Source organism: Daktulosphaira vitifoliae, unplaced genomic scaffold, assembly GCF_025091365.1.
Source record: "Daktulosphaira vitifoliae isolate Bord-2020 unplaced genomic scaffold, ASM2509136v1 Scaffold_1, whole genome shotgun sequence".
Classification (NCBI taxonomy): Eukaryota; Metazoa; Arthropoda; class Insecta; order Hemiptera; family Phylloxeridae; genus Daktulosphaira; species Daktulosphaira vitifoliae.
Window position 1 is genome coordinate 31,611,815 of NW_026099572.1, and position 14,890 is coordinate 31,626,704.

The window sequence follows — 14,890 nt, forward strand, 5'->3', positions numbered from 1 at the left end:
GATTGAAAATTATTCTAATTACTCTTTCTGATAATTTTCCTTCAACTTCATTTTTTATATTATTAGCTTCTTCCAACTTTTCTGGTAATGATCCAACATCTGTTGACATAGCTATTATTTCCAACTCCTTATTCATTTCAGCTAAATTTTTGCTCTGGTGTTTACTTGATTTTACGGCTACCTAAGAGTTAAATTTTGGCAATTTAAAATTTGAGGTTAAGTAAATCTTTAAAAGCTTAATACCGAAAATTCATGCGACTTCTGTTTAGCTGATTCTAATGTACTTAATATGATCGGTTCTTCTAAAAATTTAGTTTTATCTTTACACCAAGTAATAACTGTATCATATAGGGACATGAATTTCTGCCAAGCATCTAGGGTGTTACCAATCTGAAAATAACAAATTAATTAATTTTATTAAATGATGAACGAATACAAATTATCTTTTCATCTTTTCATAATCGATAATTTACAATTACTAATTATAGTAAAAAATGATACAAACATTAAATATTTATAACATTAAATATGAAACACTTTTGTAAAATCAAATTTAAAATAACTATAATGATATGAATATGTATGAATAGTAATGTTTACATAATAATGAATTAATAATTGACAGAAAATATAATGTCTGAAATGCTTGAAAGATATTGGAAATGATATATTTTTAAAAAATTGTATGAATAATACTAGCAAAATTTTGTATGCGTTATCTTACAATAATATTTACTTTACATTTTACATTAAATATTAAGAAGATTTTTCTTCTATTTGATGCTGTAGAAGGTATTAAATTAATACCACATAGCACATCATGGTCAAATTAATTTTACTATGTTGTATTTATGTATGTCGTTACTGTTATTCGGATTCTACTGGGCCAATATTATAGATCAATACATTAAAAGAACCTGAATCATAATAAATTGATGACATTAACTTAAAAAAATATTTAAGTGATAATATCTCATAATATTACAATTCTAGAAAATGGAAATTTTTAATTTTTATCCGCAATTTAAAATAACTAACTTTTTAGATAAAATTGGATTGATGAAATTTTCTTATTATACAGAAAAATGTTTTTTTTTATCGATACACTTCTTTTTGGATATTAAATATTAAACATAATTACAGGGAAGATTTTAAAATAGAAAATTTTCAAATAAAATATATTTTTTTAAATATTTGACAATGATTTTAAAAATACTTATTTTTGTTAGTTTTTTGTTAACTTAAACAATACAATAATTATTTTTATTCTACCTGAAGACGTTTTTCATCTATCCATACGTTGATTTGATTCATTTTATGAGCCAACGATTCCACAGTTTTTGGTATTATGACTTTTTCATCAGCTTCTTTGATGTTTTCCACAATTTCTCTACTGTGTGTTATTACCCTGTTTAGTTTGTCACTCATAATGGTTATTTCTTCTTCAATTTTCTGAAATAATAGTTATTTATACCAGTTTTATATAAATAATATTTTTAAGATTTGTAATAAATTTTTTACTTTACATTAGTTTTAATGTGTAGCACTAAAAGTAATACTTTACTAAAATATGTTTCAATTCTTTATATGACTTATAAAAATTATTAAATACATAAGGATATTAGTAACAAATAACGAAAATAATTTTGAGGTTATTAAAATTAGCTTATTATTACCTTTAGAGGTGGACTGATCGCGGGAGAAAAAGGTAATACCCATTTGAGATTCATTAATAACAAGATCTCTAGATAGCTTAAACTAGGCAAATTAAATTTTTAAACATATTTTTTGCCAACATTTTTTCTGTGAGCCTTTTAATTTTAGTTTCGATACGAAGCTGAGAAGGTATTAATTTTACCATGATATGTTTTTTTTTGTATCTGTTACACCACTTTTTCTCAGCTCTCACTGGACAACCAATTTCTTTCAACAATACGTCAAAAGATCACAAATCGTATCTAGTTGAAGAAATTACCCTTAAAAATTGAAAATTTTTCCCTCGTTCCCCGCAAATGGGGAAAATCTCTAAAAAAATTACAAATTTAAAAATCTGTAAATTTTGTCATTTTTTTCACTTTTTTTTCTTAAAACTTGCATAACTTTTTCAAAAATCAACAAATCAACATAATTTTTTTTATACTTAAACCTTAGATATTTTCCTTTCATTTGATATCATTTGTTGAAAATTTAACACTTAAACTGCTCACTGGGGGGGATTTAAAATTGCAACTTTTTTACAAAAACTAACTTTTTCAACTTAATTTTTGAAAATGTTCCGGAAATACTGCGTCCTTTTAACATATATCAAATTAAAGATTATTTTATGTACTATAAAATTAAATAAAAAAAATTTGTCCCGACACTCTATCTTCTGCATGCAAACGACTTCCGTAAATAAAAAAACGCTATTTTTGTGTAAAAATTTTCGATTTTAATTTTTCAACTTAAAAATACTATAACTTTTCGTTTTTTTCATTTGACATACTTTTTATTAAAATAGAACAATTTTCCCTTACATAGGGGGTGTTCAAAATTTGAAACATTGTATAAAAAATAGAACTTTTTCAATTTAACTTTTGAAAATGAAATACTGCGTCCTTTAAACATATATCAAATCAAAGGTTATCAAAAAAAATTTGTCCCGACACTTTATCTTCTATGTGCAAATGGCTGTCGAAATTTAAAAAAAATGTAATTGGTTTTTTTAGATATATAATCATTAAAATTAATTAAATTCTGAATATTTCCATTGTAGAATCTTTTTAAACATCAAAAGTTAATTAGAAATGATTACTATGATTTTTATTTAAGTTATTTATTACGATAAAAATGTAAAATAAATCGAACTTTTCTGATAAATGTACTGTAAATAGTAATTATAAAATTTCCTGATTGCATATTAATCTTAAAATTTTCATTTTTTTCTATTTAATAATGTCAATTTCAAACTTGCAAGTTGAGCTAAAAGTTATGGTAATGAATTCACTTTTTTTTTTATTAAAACTTTCACTCTAAAGGACAAAAAAAAGAAGGTTCAAAATAATTACTTTTAACATATTACAAATCAAAATCAATAATAATTTGAAAACAATTAATTTTAAAAATTATATAATATATAATTAAAAGAATTACTAAGCTGGGTATAATTAAGGAAATAGAAGTTGATGTTGCTTTTGTAATTATCCATCAATTTATCAGAATTAAACAGTATCTAAAGATTTGCATCGAAGCATTTCTTATGATAGTGATTTTAATCACTGTCAGATTAAATCTATACTGGACCCAACTATGCCACGTTCCCACTATCTCGCGACCCCACTGTGCTGAGTTTTTATATTTTTTATTTTTGAACTTTTTTTTAAACTTCTTTATAATAAGGATTGCTTCATTTCTCTGCTACCTGGGTTATTAAATTCCCAATACGCGACTGATTAGTCTTTGAACACAATTGCATATAAACTCGTATAAAATTTGATTAAAGCTGTGTTAATTGTGATAATTAAATTAATAATGAAAGCAACTAAAAATAAATATTTATTAAAGCATTGAAGTATTGAGTATTGAGACTTTTCGGTTATTTCAAAAAAAGTTTGTGACTAATTTAGCACTCTCGTAAAAGAATATTGATTAGTAACTTTCAACTGATAATACATTTTATTTAAGTATTTAGTGTCTTATTATTTATTTTAAGAACAACTCTAATGCAAACAATAACTTCCATGAGACTATCAATAGATATTATAAATATAATTAATGTATAATTAATCCAGGCAAAACAAAATCGCCTTAATAACATTTTTTTATTATTAGTTAGTTATTTATTATGAAATGTTAGAAACAAATTGATCACTAAGAAATAAACTAGGAAAAGTTTAAGTATTTTTATTGCTAAGAAGAATAATATATAATTGTCGGATTATAAAGCTATAACAAGTAAATACTTGGACATCATTAAGAAAAAATATTTTGCTTGTCGAAATGTCATCGTCTTACAAAGTATTAAGGATGGTTTAATCACTCGTTCAAATAGTTTTCTAATAGTGTGTCAGATCTGTAAGACAATGGCAATTCGAGAGGAAAATTATTTTTTCTAGACGACGTCCCATATATTTACTTGATTCATTTTATATTAATTTAAAGTGTTATACCTCAATGTGTTCTTTGATTTTAATTGGTTCATTACTGCGATCTTGAATTATTACTTCAGATTGTTGGAGCCATCTCTGTATCTCATCAATGTCTTTTAAATATTCTGACCGAACGGTTTTAGCACGCTTTATTCCTTTTATGTTCTTATCCATTTGGCTCATTATTTCCTCAGACTCCAGTTCCAAGTAATTAAACTAAGAATATTTTTAAATTATCATTATTATTTTTTTTTTACATTTTTTCAAATATTAATTATTCTAATACATAGCAAATAACTAAAATAATAATTAATAGTAACGATTGTTTCAATAGTAAAATAAGTTTGTGTAAAATAAATCTATGTCATATTGAATAGAAAAATTAAAAATAAAGTAAGTTGAACTTCGTGGATTGAAATATTAAATACTGAGCTTTCAATACTGAGTGATGAAGAACTATAAAATAAACGTTTAACGCCCAACTAGTTAGTGTAAAAAATTTTCGCTATGCATAGATGCTGTAAAAACAGGTTTATACACATGGATATTAGTCACCACAAAACTGTTTTAAAGGACGTTTTATTTATAAGACCTCAGCAGTGTACTAAATGACGGAATACGTTATAATAAGTGATTATGACTAGAGAGATCGCGGACATCTGGCCTCTAACGACATCACAATATATATAAACAATCAAATTGCACCTATATTTATAAACGTTATGATCAAGAGTATACTTTTTTAAAAATAATATATATTTGAACAACATTAATACTCGTACGTGTAACTAAAATTTTATAATGTATAATGATTTTAGTCATCATAAATCGAATTAAAACTATACTACAATTTATAGATTTATATATACTACCATTTTAATTTTAATAACAATTTTAACTTTCAGAAACGAATTACGAAAAATAAGTTTACATCACAATTTAAAAAATGCACGGTGTAAACTTTCTGGTGGGGTAATATGGCAACTTGGCCCCTATGATTGTGAGGTTGCAGAATGTAAACAAATGGAGTATTCCGCATCAATGNGGTTGCAGAATGTAAACAAATGGAGTATTCCGCTTCAATACATTAAAAAAATCGTTTTCGACGTTATCACAAAATTTATATAACAACTTCAATGATCTATTTAAAACTGCTTTTGTTTACTAGGTTTTTTTTGTTTCTGAAACGGTTACACGGAGAATTATATTCAAACGCAACTTATAAACAGATAATTATTTTATTAAAAACTATACAAAATTATTACATTTTTATAACATAAAAGAACTAGCTGAAATACTCGGCATTCACGTATATATTTTCAAAAAAATGTACAATTTTAGATTAAAGTATTAAATTGTAAAAAAATGAAGCGAAAATAAATAACATGCTTGTAATTATACAAGTGGGACACTTAATTTTTTAAGGTTCTGGCGCCCCTTGCCCTTTTCTAAATCTGGTCCTATCGATAACTACAAAAATCAAGTTATTTCAAATTTATTGTTCACTAAAAGAATATTCTTTTTCAAGAAAAATATCTATANTTGGTTTTTATGGTTATCGATTAGGACCGGATTTAGGAAAGGACAAGGGGCGCTAGAACCTCAAAAAAGTGAGGGTCCTACTCGTAGTATTACTAGCATTTGATGGTATTTTTAAAATTATTTATTTTATAATACATTATTAATTTTAAATTTTATTTTATTTATATCATAATTTTAATTATTTATAAAGACTTATAATTTCTTTTTTTTATTAGCACAATAACTGTGTTATAAATGTTAAATTGTTTTTTTTAGTTATTAATAATTAAAAAATAAACTGCAAAAAACTGAACAGGTAACAATACCCTTGTTTAACCTATCAAATTTAATAATAACAAATATTATATTTTATATCTTAGTCGATAATTGTATACGATTGAATATTTAAAAAACAATAGCTATTTAATAGTTTATTTTTTAGCTGATGGAATAATTTTGAAGGTCGGAGAGTGATAGTATGGCTGAAAATGGTGATAAATTATGAAATGATGTAATGTAACAACTATCTTCGTAATAATTTAATAGCGCTTATACAAAGTTGTAAACAAAAATAAAGATTGTTGATTAATACTTAAGGATGAATTATTTCTTATTATACAATAAGGGATAACTTAATTAAAAACTTAACTGTCTTTTCAATTGAAACTAATAAAGTTTTGAATCGAAATTCATATAATAATAGAAAAATTCTATCTAAACATAAGTTGATCACGTATTTTGATATAAACCAATTTTTTTAGAATCGTTTAGTTTAATATTGATAAGAAAAAGAGGAAATAAAAAAAATTTTAAGTAGAATATATTTTAAAAATGCCATCAAATCTTTAGTTTTAAGACGTTTTTTTAATATTAACGAAATACATAGAATTAGGCTCTACGCCCAAACAAACTGTAATTATTATTAAGTAGGCGGCTTCATTTGTCACTTTATGACCACGACATATATAAGTAATATTTAACTCTTCTGAATTTTTCATTTAATAAAAAGACATTGGAAAAAATAATCAACTATAGTGTCCAATCCTTGAGGAATTTTTAACTTAAATAATCAAAAATTCAGAAATTAATTTGAGCAAATATATTCAGTTCAAAAAAAAAAAATTATAATAATAAATACATTATGGTAAAATTAATATCTTCTCAGCTTCGCATCGAAGCTAAAATTTACTAAAAAAAATGGTGTAATGAACTCTTGAATTATTTTACGTTTTTGGAAAAAAACAACTTTTTTTATTAAAAAATTAATGATTAAAGCTTTATTTAAAAATGAAGTTTCAAATTTTTATTTTTATTTTATAATCTTAAACTATATAGTTGACATGAAAGTATATTTTTAATGTGTATTTAATAATTATAATTATTAAATTGTTATTAATGATGTTTTATAAATTTACTGAATTATCTATCGCAACAAAGAAAACTATAAATGTTGATTATTGTTTTCTAACTATAAAAAAATTCATTAGTTCTAAAATTATTGGTCTATTATGTCAACAGTTTGTAAACACTGTTATTTCATAGAGTTTACATATATGAAATATACTAGTGACAAAAATGCAAAGCTAAAATGATAAAATTATCATAATCACGCTAATAACCATTAAACAAAAGTAATAATTCTTGGTTAGTTTATCTGTTTTTTTACAAGAAACAAGTTGATTTTTATAAAATGGTTTTTTGAAACCTTACTTGATAAAAATTCACTTTAGAAAGATTATAATCATATTTTTAAATGTATATAAAATGTCTATTGATACCTATGAAGTTCTTTTATATAAATATTTCAATAGCTGTGTTAAGGTATTAAAATCATGTAGGGAACGTCAAATAGTACAGAAAATAAAAAAATCATTTTTCTATATATTTTATTTACAAAATAGGTTTGGGAACAACTTATTTAAATTTTAATCTTTTTTAACGACAACAATAAAACTTGTATACAGTTTCAACAAAAACTAATCGAGGTGTTACCAATGGGTGACTTCCTTTAACGCTATTAATGTTATGTAATTAAATAAGTCAACAAAAAAACTTATTGTAAATTTTTATGAACAGATTGTTTTTTTTTATTTTAGTTTCAGATGACATAAGTATGCTAATAAATAAAAAAACAATAATCAACTATTACTATTTTGTATTTCGTACCTATATAAAATTAATTTATTAAAAGGTAATAGTAAAATATTTAATTTAAACACAAAAATTTATTTAAAATAAAATGATTCCTAATTATAGAATAATGTGATGGAAAAGCGGACGCTTTCCAAGCAGTATGTTTCATTTTACCCCGAAATCGAAAAAATTCTTGAAACACTGCTAAATATAATAATTAGATTCTTTCTCTACATTGCCGCGGCATGCGTCTGTATGATTATATGGAGCAAATGAACATGTATGAAAAAGCATTCAATTCTAATTTTAAAACGGGAGATCTCCAACAATCTTTTATTCGATTTATCAATAACGCAGTTAGAGAACGATCCCTGATCCGAGGTTTCCAAGCATATTTTATTTAGAAGTTTTGGGAATTAAATATAAGGGTAAATATTTATATTGTGTTATTATAAAGTCATAAATTATAAAAATGTTCAAATGTAAGCCTGTAGCTTGGCAGTGAACGTATTGTCATACGGTACGTTTTTACTAAGATTCGATTTCGTCAATTTGTACAGGTTTCCCTTTTTTCCTAATACGTGCAATTTATCGAGACTACGTTTAATAAAAATTAAATTTAAGACCAAATAAAAGAAATCCAAACAACTTAAAAAATCTAACCAAATATATATATATATATAAATATGAAATTCGTACTTAAATATTTTAAATGTTTAATATTTGATAGTACGAAAATAATTGTATATCGAAAAGACTTAGTATTCAAAAACATTATTCAACTCTCATATAATATTATCACTTTCAAATTAGACTCAAACTTTATTTTTAATTTTAAATTAAATTGCAAATACTTTTGAGTAACAGTACACTAATTAAATTTTATTTATAATTAATGCTTAAATACCATTTTCAATCAAACTTGTCCAGTTATTATTTAAATAAAATAATAGAATCAATAAATTAAACTTTAAATAGATATGATTTATTAACAATGTAAATGAAGAACCTATTCTACCATATTTGTCGCAAAGATTTTTCTGTAAAATTTTAAACCTTACATTTTGTTGACAATTTTTGTATAAAATTAATCTTTATAGTTGTTAAATTATTTTGAAAATGCTAATATTGTTAGTTAATAGAAAAATTTCTAACATACCTTGTTTAATAAATCATTTGGAACCAACTGCTGCGAATCTATGTAATTATTGCGTGTCAATTCTGTATAATTTTTCAGTTCACTAAGAACACTTTCCACGATGCACGACAAAATCTAAAATTCAATTTTAGTTACAAATAATAATACAATAAGAAATAATGATTTGTGGCTAATATTACTTAAACTTAAAAATATTATATAATTTTTATGTTTTATCAACTCTCAAAATATTTTTGTAATTGCTACCTAACTATAGTTTGATAGTAATTTTATGTATGTTAGGAATTTAGATTATATATAGGATATTTAGTGTCTAAATAAGGTGCTATCTGAGGTAGATGCAATGAAAATAGTTATCCTGAGTCTTTTGGAGGCATCATTGCTGATGTATCTGATAAAACTCGGATAAAAATATATGTTATGTTTTTTATAATTTATATTCTTGCATTTATACATATTTTAAGTTCTTTAAGCCTGAAATTGTTTCTGGGTAAACATAAACAATTTTAGGAGGGCATCAAATACAAACTACCCCAGAACGCTGTAAACCTTATTACATCACTGGATATATTGAAAGTGAAATGTCCATCGGTAAAATAAAATCTATACAAAATTTGTAAAAAATCAATATGCCTTTCTTTTAAATTATATAAAAGAAAAAAGATAAATAAAGTAAAACACATATAAAATTAAAAATGTATTTTCACATTAGAATTAGTGTAATCATTATTGTTTGCGACACTCACATATGAAAAAAAATTTTTATGTTTAAATAAAAAACATCATTATTTAATATAGTTACCTCAAATTGCTTATTGGTTTGATCAAAATCTGGTCCAAAAAAATAAAAGTTTTCAACTTTTGGTTTTAATGTTGATACTTTATGTTCCAAATCATTTAATTTTTCTACTGTTCCATTGAAAATACTCAAATTATCTACAAAATGGTGTAATATTTTGTCAAGTTTTGACGTTAACCTGTAAATAAAATTTTAAAAGAATAATATACTTTGCATTTATACAGTTGAATTTTGATTTTATATTGTACTTGTAAGTAAGTACATAAAAATACTAACAATTAACTACAGAAAATCTGCTCACATATTCCAGAGCTATATTTACACTTTATGTTTTTTGGAACTATACCAAATCCCATGAATATTAAATATTAATTTTACTATTCTATTATTTTGGAAGTATTCAGTACATTTAAGAAGTAAATAATTAATATATTTTTATAGATAAATATAAATTATAACTATGTCTATTAGAAACTAACATGTTGTGTAAANTTTTATAGATAAATATAAATTATAACTATGTCTATTAGAAACTAACAAATTGTGTAAGCCCTATTTTAAGAACTACATTTCAAATTTGATTAACTAAGACAACATAATTCATAATTTATCAATTAGATTAATATTTTAATGACTACAAATATGTTATAATAACAACTTTCAAAAAATCAAACAAATAAAATCATTAAATTTAAGCTTGCTTTATGTTTCACATAACTTTAACGAATATAAATAATTTTATATAGTGTTACAAAATTTTATGATTTAAATAAATATTTATATTTGTTTATTAATATGATAAAAATATCATGTTTTTGAATTAAGTATGATTTCTAAAGTATTATGTAAAATGTTTTAATTATTCAATCTTTATATTAAATTTATTATTATTTATTTTCCAAGTACATCGCAGAAATATAAAAATATGGTTTACTATATATTGTGCATAACGTATGACGGAAATAGAAAACAAAGTCTTGCTTCACGTACATTGTTATTTGGCTTATTACCAATTTTCAATTTCTATACTATACACAAAAGAAAAAGCGTTTGAATATCAAATGAAACATATCTTAAAACATAATAAACATTTTATAAATTATAATAATATTAAAATATACATACAAAATATGTAAAAAATCTCTTATGTACCAAAAAATTCTATACACATTCCTATGTGGAATTACGTTAGGAATAACAAGATAGTGATTTCAAAAATGAAATAAAATTACAAATTAACTGCTCTAATTGTACTTAAAAAAAACATGTTGTGATCCTATTGTTAAATCGTAAATTGTAAACAACACTACACCAACATTTCTATTATAATTATAAAATCGATCACCAACTAAAAATATCCTATATTAAAATCAAGTTTCAATAATAAAGTATTTCTGGATCGACGGTTTAATTAAAAAAATATTTTAATGAGACCCAGTCGTACACTATACAAAATAGTTTATATTTGTTGAGTATTTGTATTTACAAATAGCAAGAAAATTGTGAAAATGCAAAAGAAATATTTCATACAGCTATATTTTAATTAATCATTCCAATATATTAAGAACTAAATCAATGATGAATACACTCAGCTACAAATTTTATAGTCTACACTTTAAATATTTATGAATCACTCTAGTTACAGAGGTCACTTATGATAAAAATACTTCAATTTACTTTGTAGGTTAGTCAACACGTTCTATGTTATTTAAAGAATTAATAACTACTTTCAAAATATTACAGCATTTTATTACATAGTGAGTATGCATTAAAATTCTGTAATGGATAAAATATCCATCGGATAAAAAAATTTGTAAGAACATAATTATTGGTTATTTTTTGTTCTATTATATTATTAATAGCATTTGGAAAGAACATTGTTCATGAGCGCATGTTCAAACACTAATTTTTGATGAATTTGAACAATTTTAGGACATTTCATATAATTAAAAATAATATCATGGTTTCTACGAACTCGTGACGAATTGAAATAGTAAAATGGTATAAAAAACCAAGTAATAAATAAGCTGAAACTGGTAAAAGAGCATTTACTAGTGTTGAAAAAATAAAATAGATTAAGTTGTTATAAGATTTTTATACGTTTTTTTATAAAATAAGAAATTTAATTTAATATTTACAATGAAGTATACTTTTAAATATGAGTTTTAAAATTGTAAAAACTCAAAATTAAGAATTATATGATATTGTTATTATGGAGAAAAATGTACTGATGTACAATTTTTCATATTTAAAACATTTTTTTTGACAATTAAATATTTTAATTTGTTTTTTTATTATTTCCCTCCCTCCAAAATAGATAATTGGTACCCGTCTTTTGGACGAGACAACATTAAAATGAACAGAATTTTTTGAAATAAAATCGTTTACAGAATTTGCTTTTCCCCTAATTTCCTTTTCTAAATCCTGTATAAAAAAAAGGTACAAATAAAAATGTTCTTTTATTCAATGGAAATATATACATTTATAATAAACATATTTTTGGGAAAATTATAATTTTGTAAATATCTATATAATTAATTAACTTATACTGAATCAGCATATAAAATAGTAGCATAGTGGGGTCGTGGTATAGTTGGCACAAGTATAAATGATATCTGACTATGATTAAAATCACTATCATAAGTGACGCTTCGATGCAAATCTGTAGATACTGTTTAATTTTAAGAAATTGGTGGATTATTCAAAAGCAAAATTAACTCCTATTTCCTTCATTGTTCTTAATTAGTAGTTCTATGATTTACAAGTATAATATATGATTAAATATCTATTAAAGCAATTCATCGTAGTATGAAATTGATATTTAAAAATTAACTATTGTAATTTTTACGGAGAAATTTTAAAAAATTAAAAAGTAGTTGTTACTTTAAGGACAATGTGTATAAAAATTGAAAGGTCTGATTAGTAATTATATTCAAATTTTGTTCAAAATATTGAAATTTTTTTTGTATTTTATGTTTTTTGTGGCCCAAACACAACTTAAACTGTAACCGCACTGCCATTGTCGTTACAATTCAGTGGTTATAAAACACTTAACACCCATCTTGTTGAAGCACTATGTTCTACGTAAGAATGAAATTACTATTGAAATGTTTATTGTAAACATAATAATTATATAATGTAAAAATACATATAAAAATCACCTTTAAAAATTTATTTGTAAAATATCAAGCTAAATATATACAGTATTTAGAAGAATTAATATTTTGTTGAGAAAATAAAAAAAAATAAAAGTTTTGAACAAATATAGTAAATTATTAAGTGTTAGGGGTACCGCCACATTAAAAAAATTTAGGCACAAGAAAATCAATGACTTTTAAAAATAAAATCTGAGTAAATAAAAAAAATTCTGTTTTAACGATAACAAGAGTTGTGGTTTGATGTCAGGCCACTGTGAACGATTACAGAATTATTGTGGCTCAATCATCCGCTGGACAAGAGAAGGGATGACATAATAAATAAGCCTAAGCGCATCAAAATGTTAAATACACCATTGAATTGATTAGCCATAAAATTAATTTTTACAAAAATATAAAATAATAAATTACTTACTCATCACATTTTTTGTTTGATAAATTAATTTCGTTATTCAATAGATCATATGCAGGATGAAATTCTGTTTTTAAAAATGTTAAAACACGTTTAGAAATTTGTTTTATATTTTGAATATTGTCATTAACACTATCTAGTCGTTCTTTAAGATTCTATAAAATATAATTAAATGATTAAATGATTAAATAATCAATAACTTTATTATTTTTACAGGTATTGGTTAATATACGTTAATATAAATTTAATTACATTTAATATAGTTAAAGATTCATCCAATTGATTTTTTGACCTAATAATGGAATCAACTGAAAACAACAAGTCTTTAATTTGATTTAATTCAGTATCAATACTTCTATATTCATTTTCAATTATTTTCCAATCGTTTCCGATGTCAGTTATAATTGATAATCTAGACGCTAACTTGCTTTTATGTTCGGACCATTGTGTACTAAGTGAGTTTACTTCTGAATCAATCTCATCATTTTTAATTACTAATTCTTTAATAACGTTCGAAATATTTATTAGGGAATCCAGCTCATTTTGCTGCCGCTAAAACACGAGTAATATATTTTAAACAGTACACTTCATTCAATTTCCTAAATAAAACTTTAGCATTATTTTAAAATCTCATATTATAAAATATAATTTAGTGATGCCAATTTTTAAATAATAATACTCTGAGTTATTCTTGTTAGACGATCATTAGCAAAATAAAAAGTGCAAGGAAGCATAACTTTTTTAAAACTATTTTTAAACTTAAATATTCCTCTACTCAACTTATAAAATTCTATGATATTCAAACAAAACTTTTTTAATAGGTTAAAAAATAAAAATTCATAGCCAAATACTAAAAAAACCTAATTAAGTCTCAATTCGTCGAATAACAAAAGTAAAACCTTTTAAAGTGATATTGTTTGCAAATAGAAACCCAATTTATTTCATTTTAACACATGAAAGTAATGGAAGTATTCAATTAAATTAATTTATTTTCAGCTTCACATTAAAACCTTAATAAGTTGATAAAAATAATACTCGCAGTATATATAATGAATAAATATAAAACAAAATGTTAATTTAACGACATTGACAGAATATTATATTTTTTAACATAATAATTATATACTAATACTTTAATAAAAGTTTTGAAAAAAATTACGTGTAGAATATTAATAAATTTAAATAATACTAACTTGAAAATCGTTTTGAATTAAAGAAATTTTTTCGACATTAAAATAAAGCCCAGCCAAATTATTTATTGGCTCTTCGTTTAGTTTGTTGAAATTTATTATTGATAAAATCTTTTCAACAGTATGTTTATATTTTTTCAAATACTCAATAATATTTTCTTTTTCTTTTAAAATTTCTTTTGCTAAATTGTTCAATATATTAAATTCATCATTTAAATGTAGCTGTTCAGATTTTAACACTTCAATTTCTTCAGGATTTAAAGAAGGTCTAATTTTATCAATATTTTGTTTTATTTCATTTGTAACTAAATCATAAGCATATTTATCGCAAATTAACACCTATAAAGATAATTATGAAAACATCATTATTGCTAATAATTTTAATTAAAAAAAA

At 23.3% G+C, this 14,890-nt stretch overlaps 1 protein-coding gene across 1 annotated transcript in view; it reads right to left on the reverse strand.

Moving 5' to 3' along the window:
• LOC126894084 (muscle-specific protein 300 kDa-like) overlaps positions 1–14,890 on the reverse strand; it is a 34,420-nt gene that overhangs the window by 4,858 nt on the left and 14,672 nt on the right. Inside the window, exons 27-35 of the mRNA XM_050664758.1 lie at positions 14,500–14,835; positions 13,559–13,858; positions 13,310–13,461; positions 9,743–9,917; positions 8,941–9,054; positions 4,149–4,343; positions 1,273–1,452; positions 244–390; positions 23–181 (exon numbers count right to left, since the gene is read on the reverse strand). Coding sequence (XP_050520715.1) covers positions 23–181; positions 244–390; positions 1,273–1,452; positions 4,149–4,343; positions 8,941–9,054; positions 9,743–9,917; positions 13,310–13,461; positions 13,559–13,858; positions 14,500–14,835 — 1,758 coding nt within the window. The remainder of the gene's footprint in view (positions 1–22; positions 182–243; positions 391–1,272; positions 1,453–4,148; positions 4,344–8,940; positions 9,055–9,742; positions 9,918–13,309; positions 13,462–13,558; positions 13,859–14,499; positions 14,836–14,890) is intronic.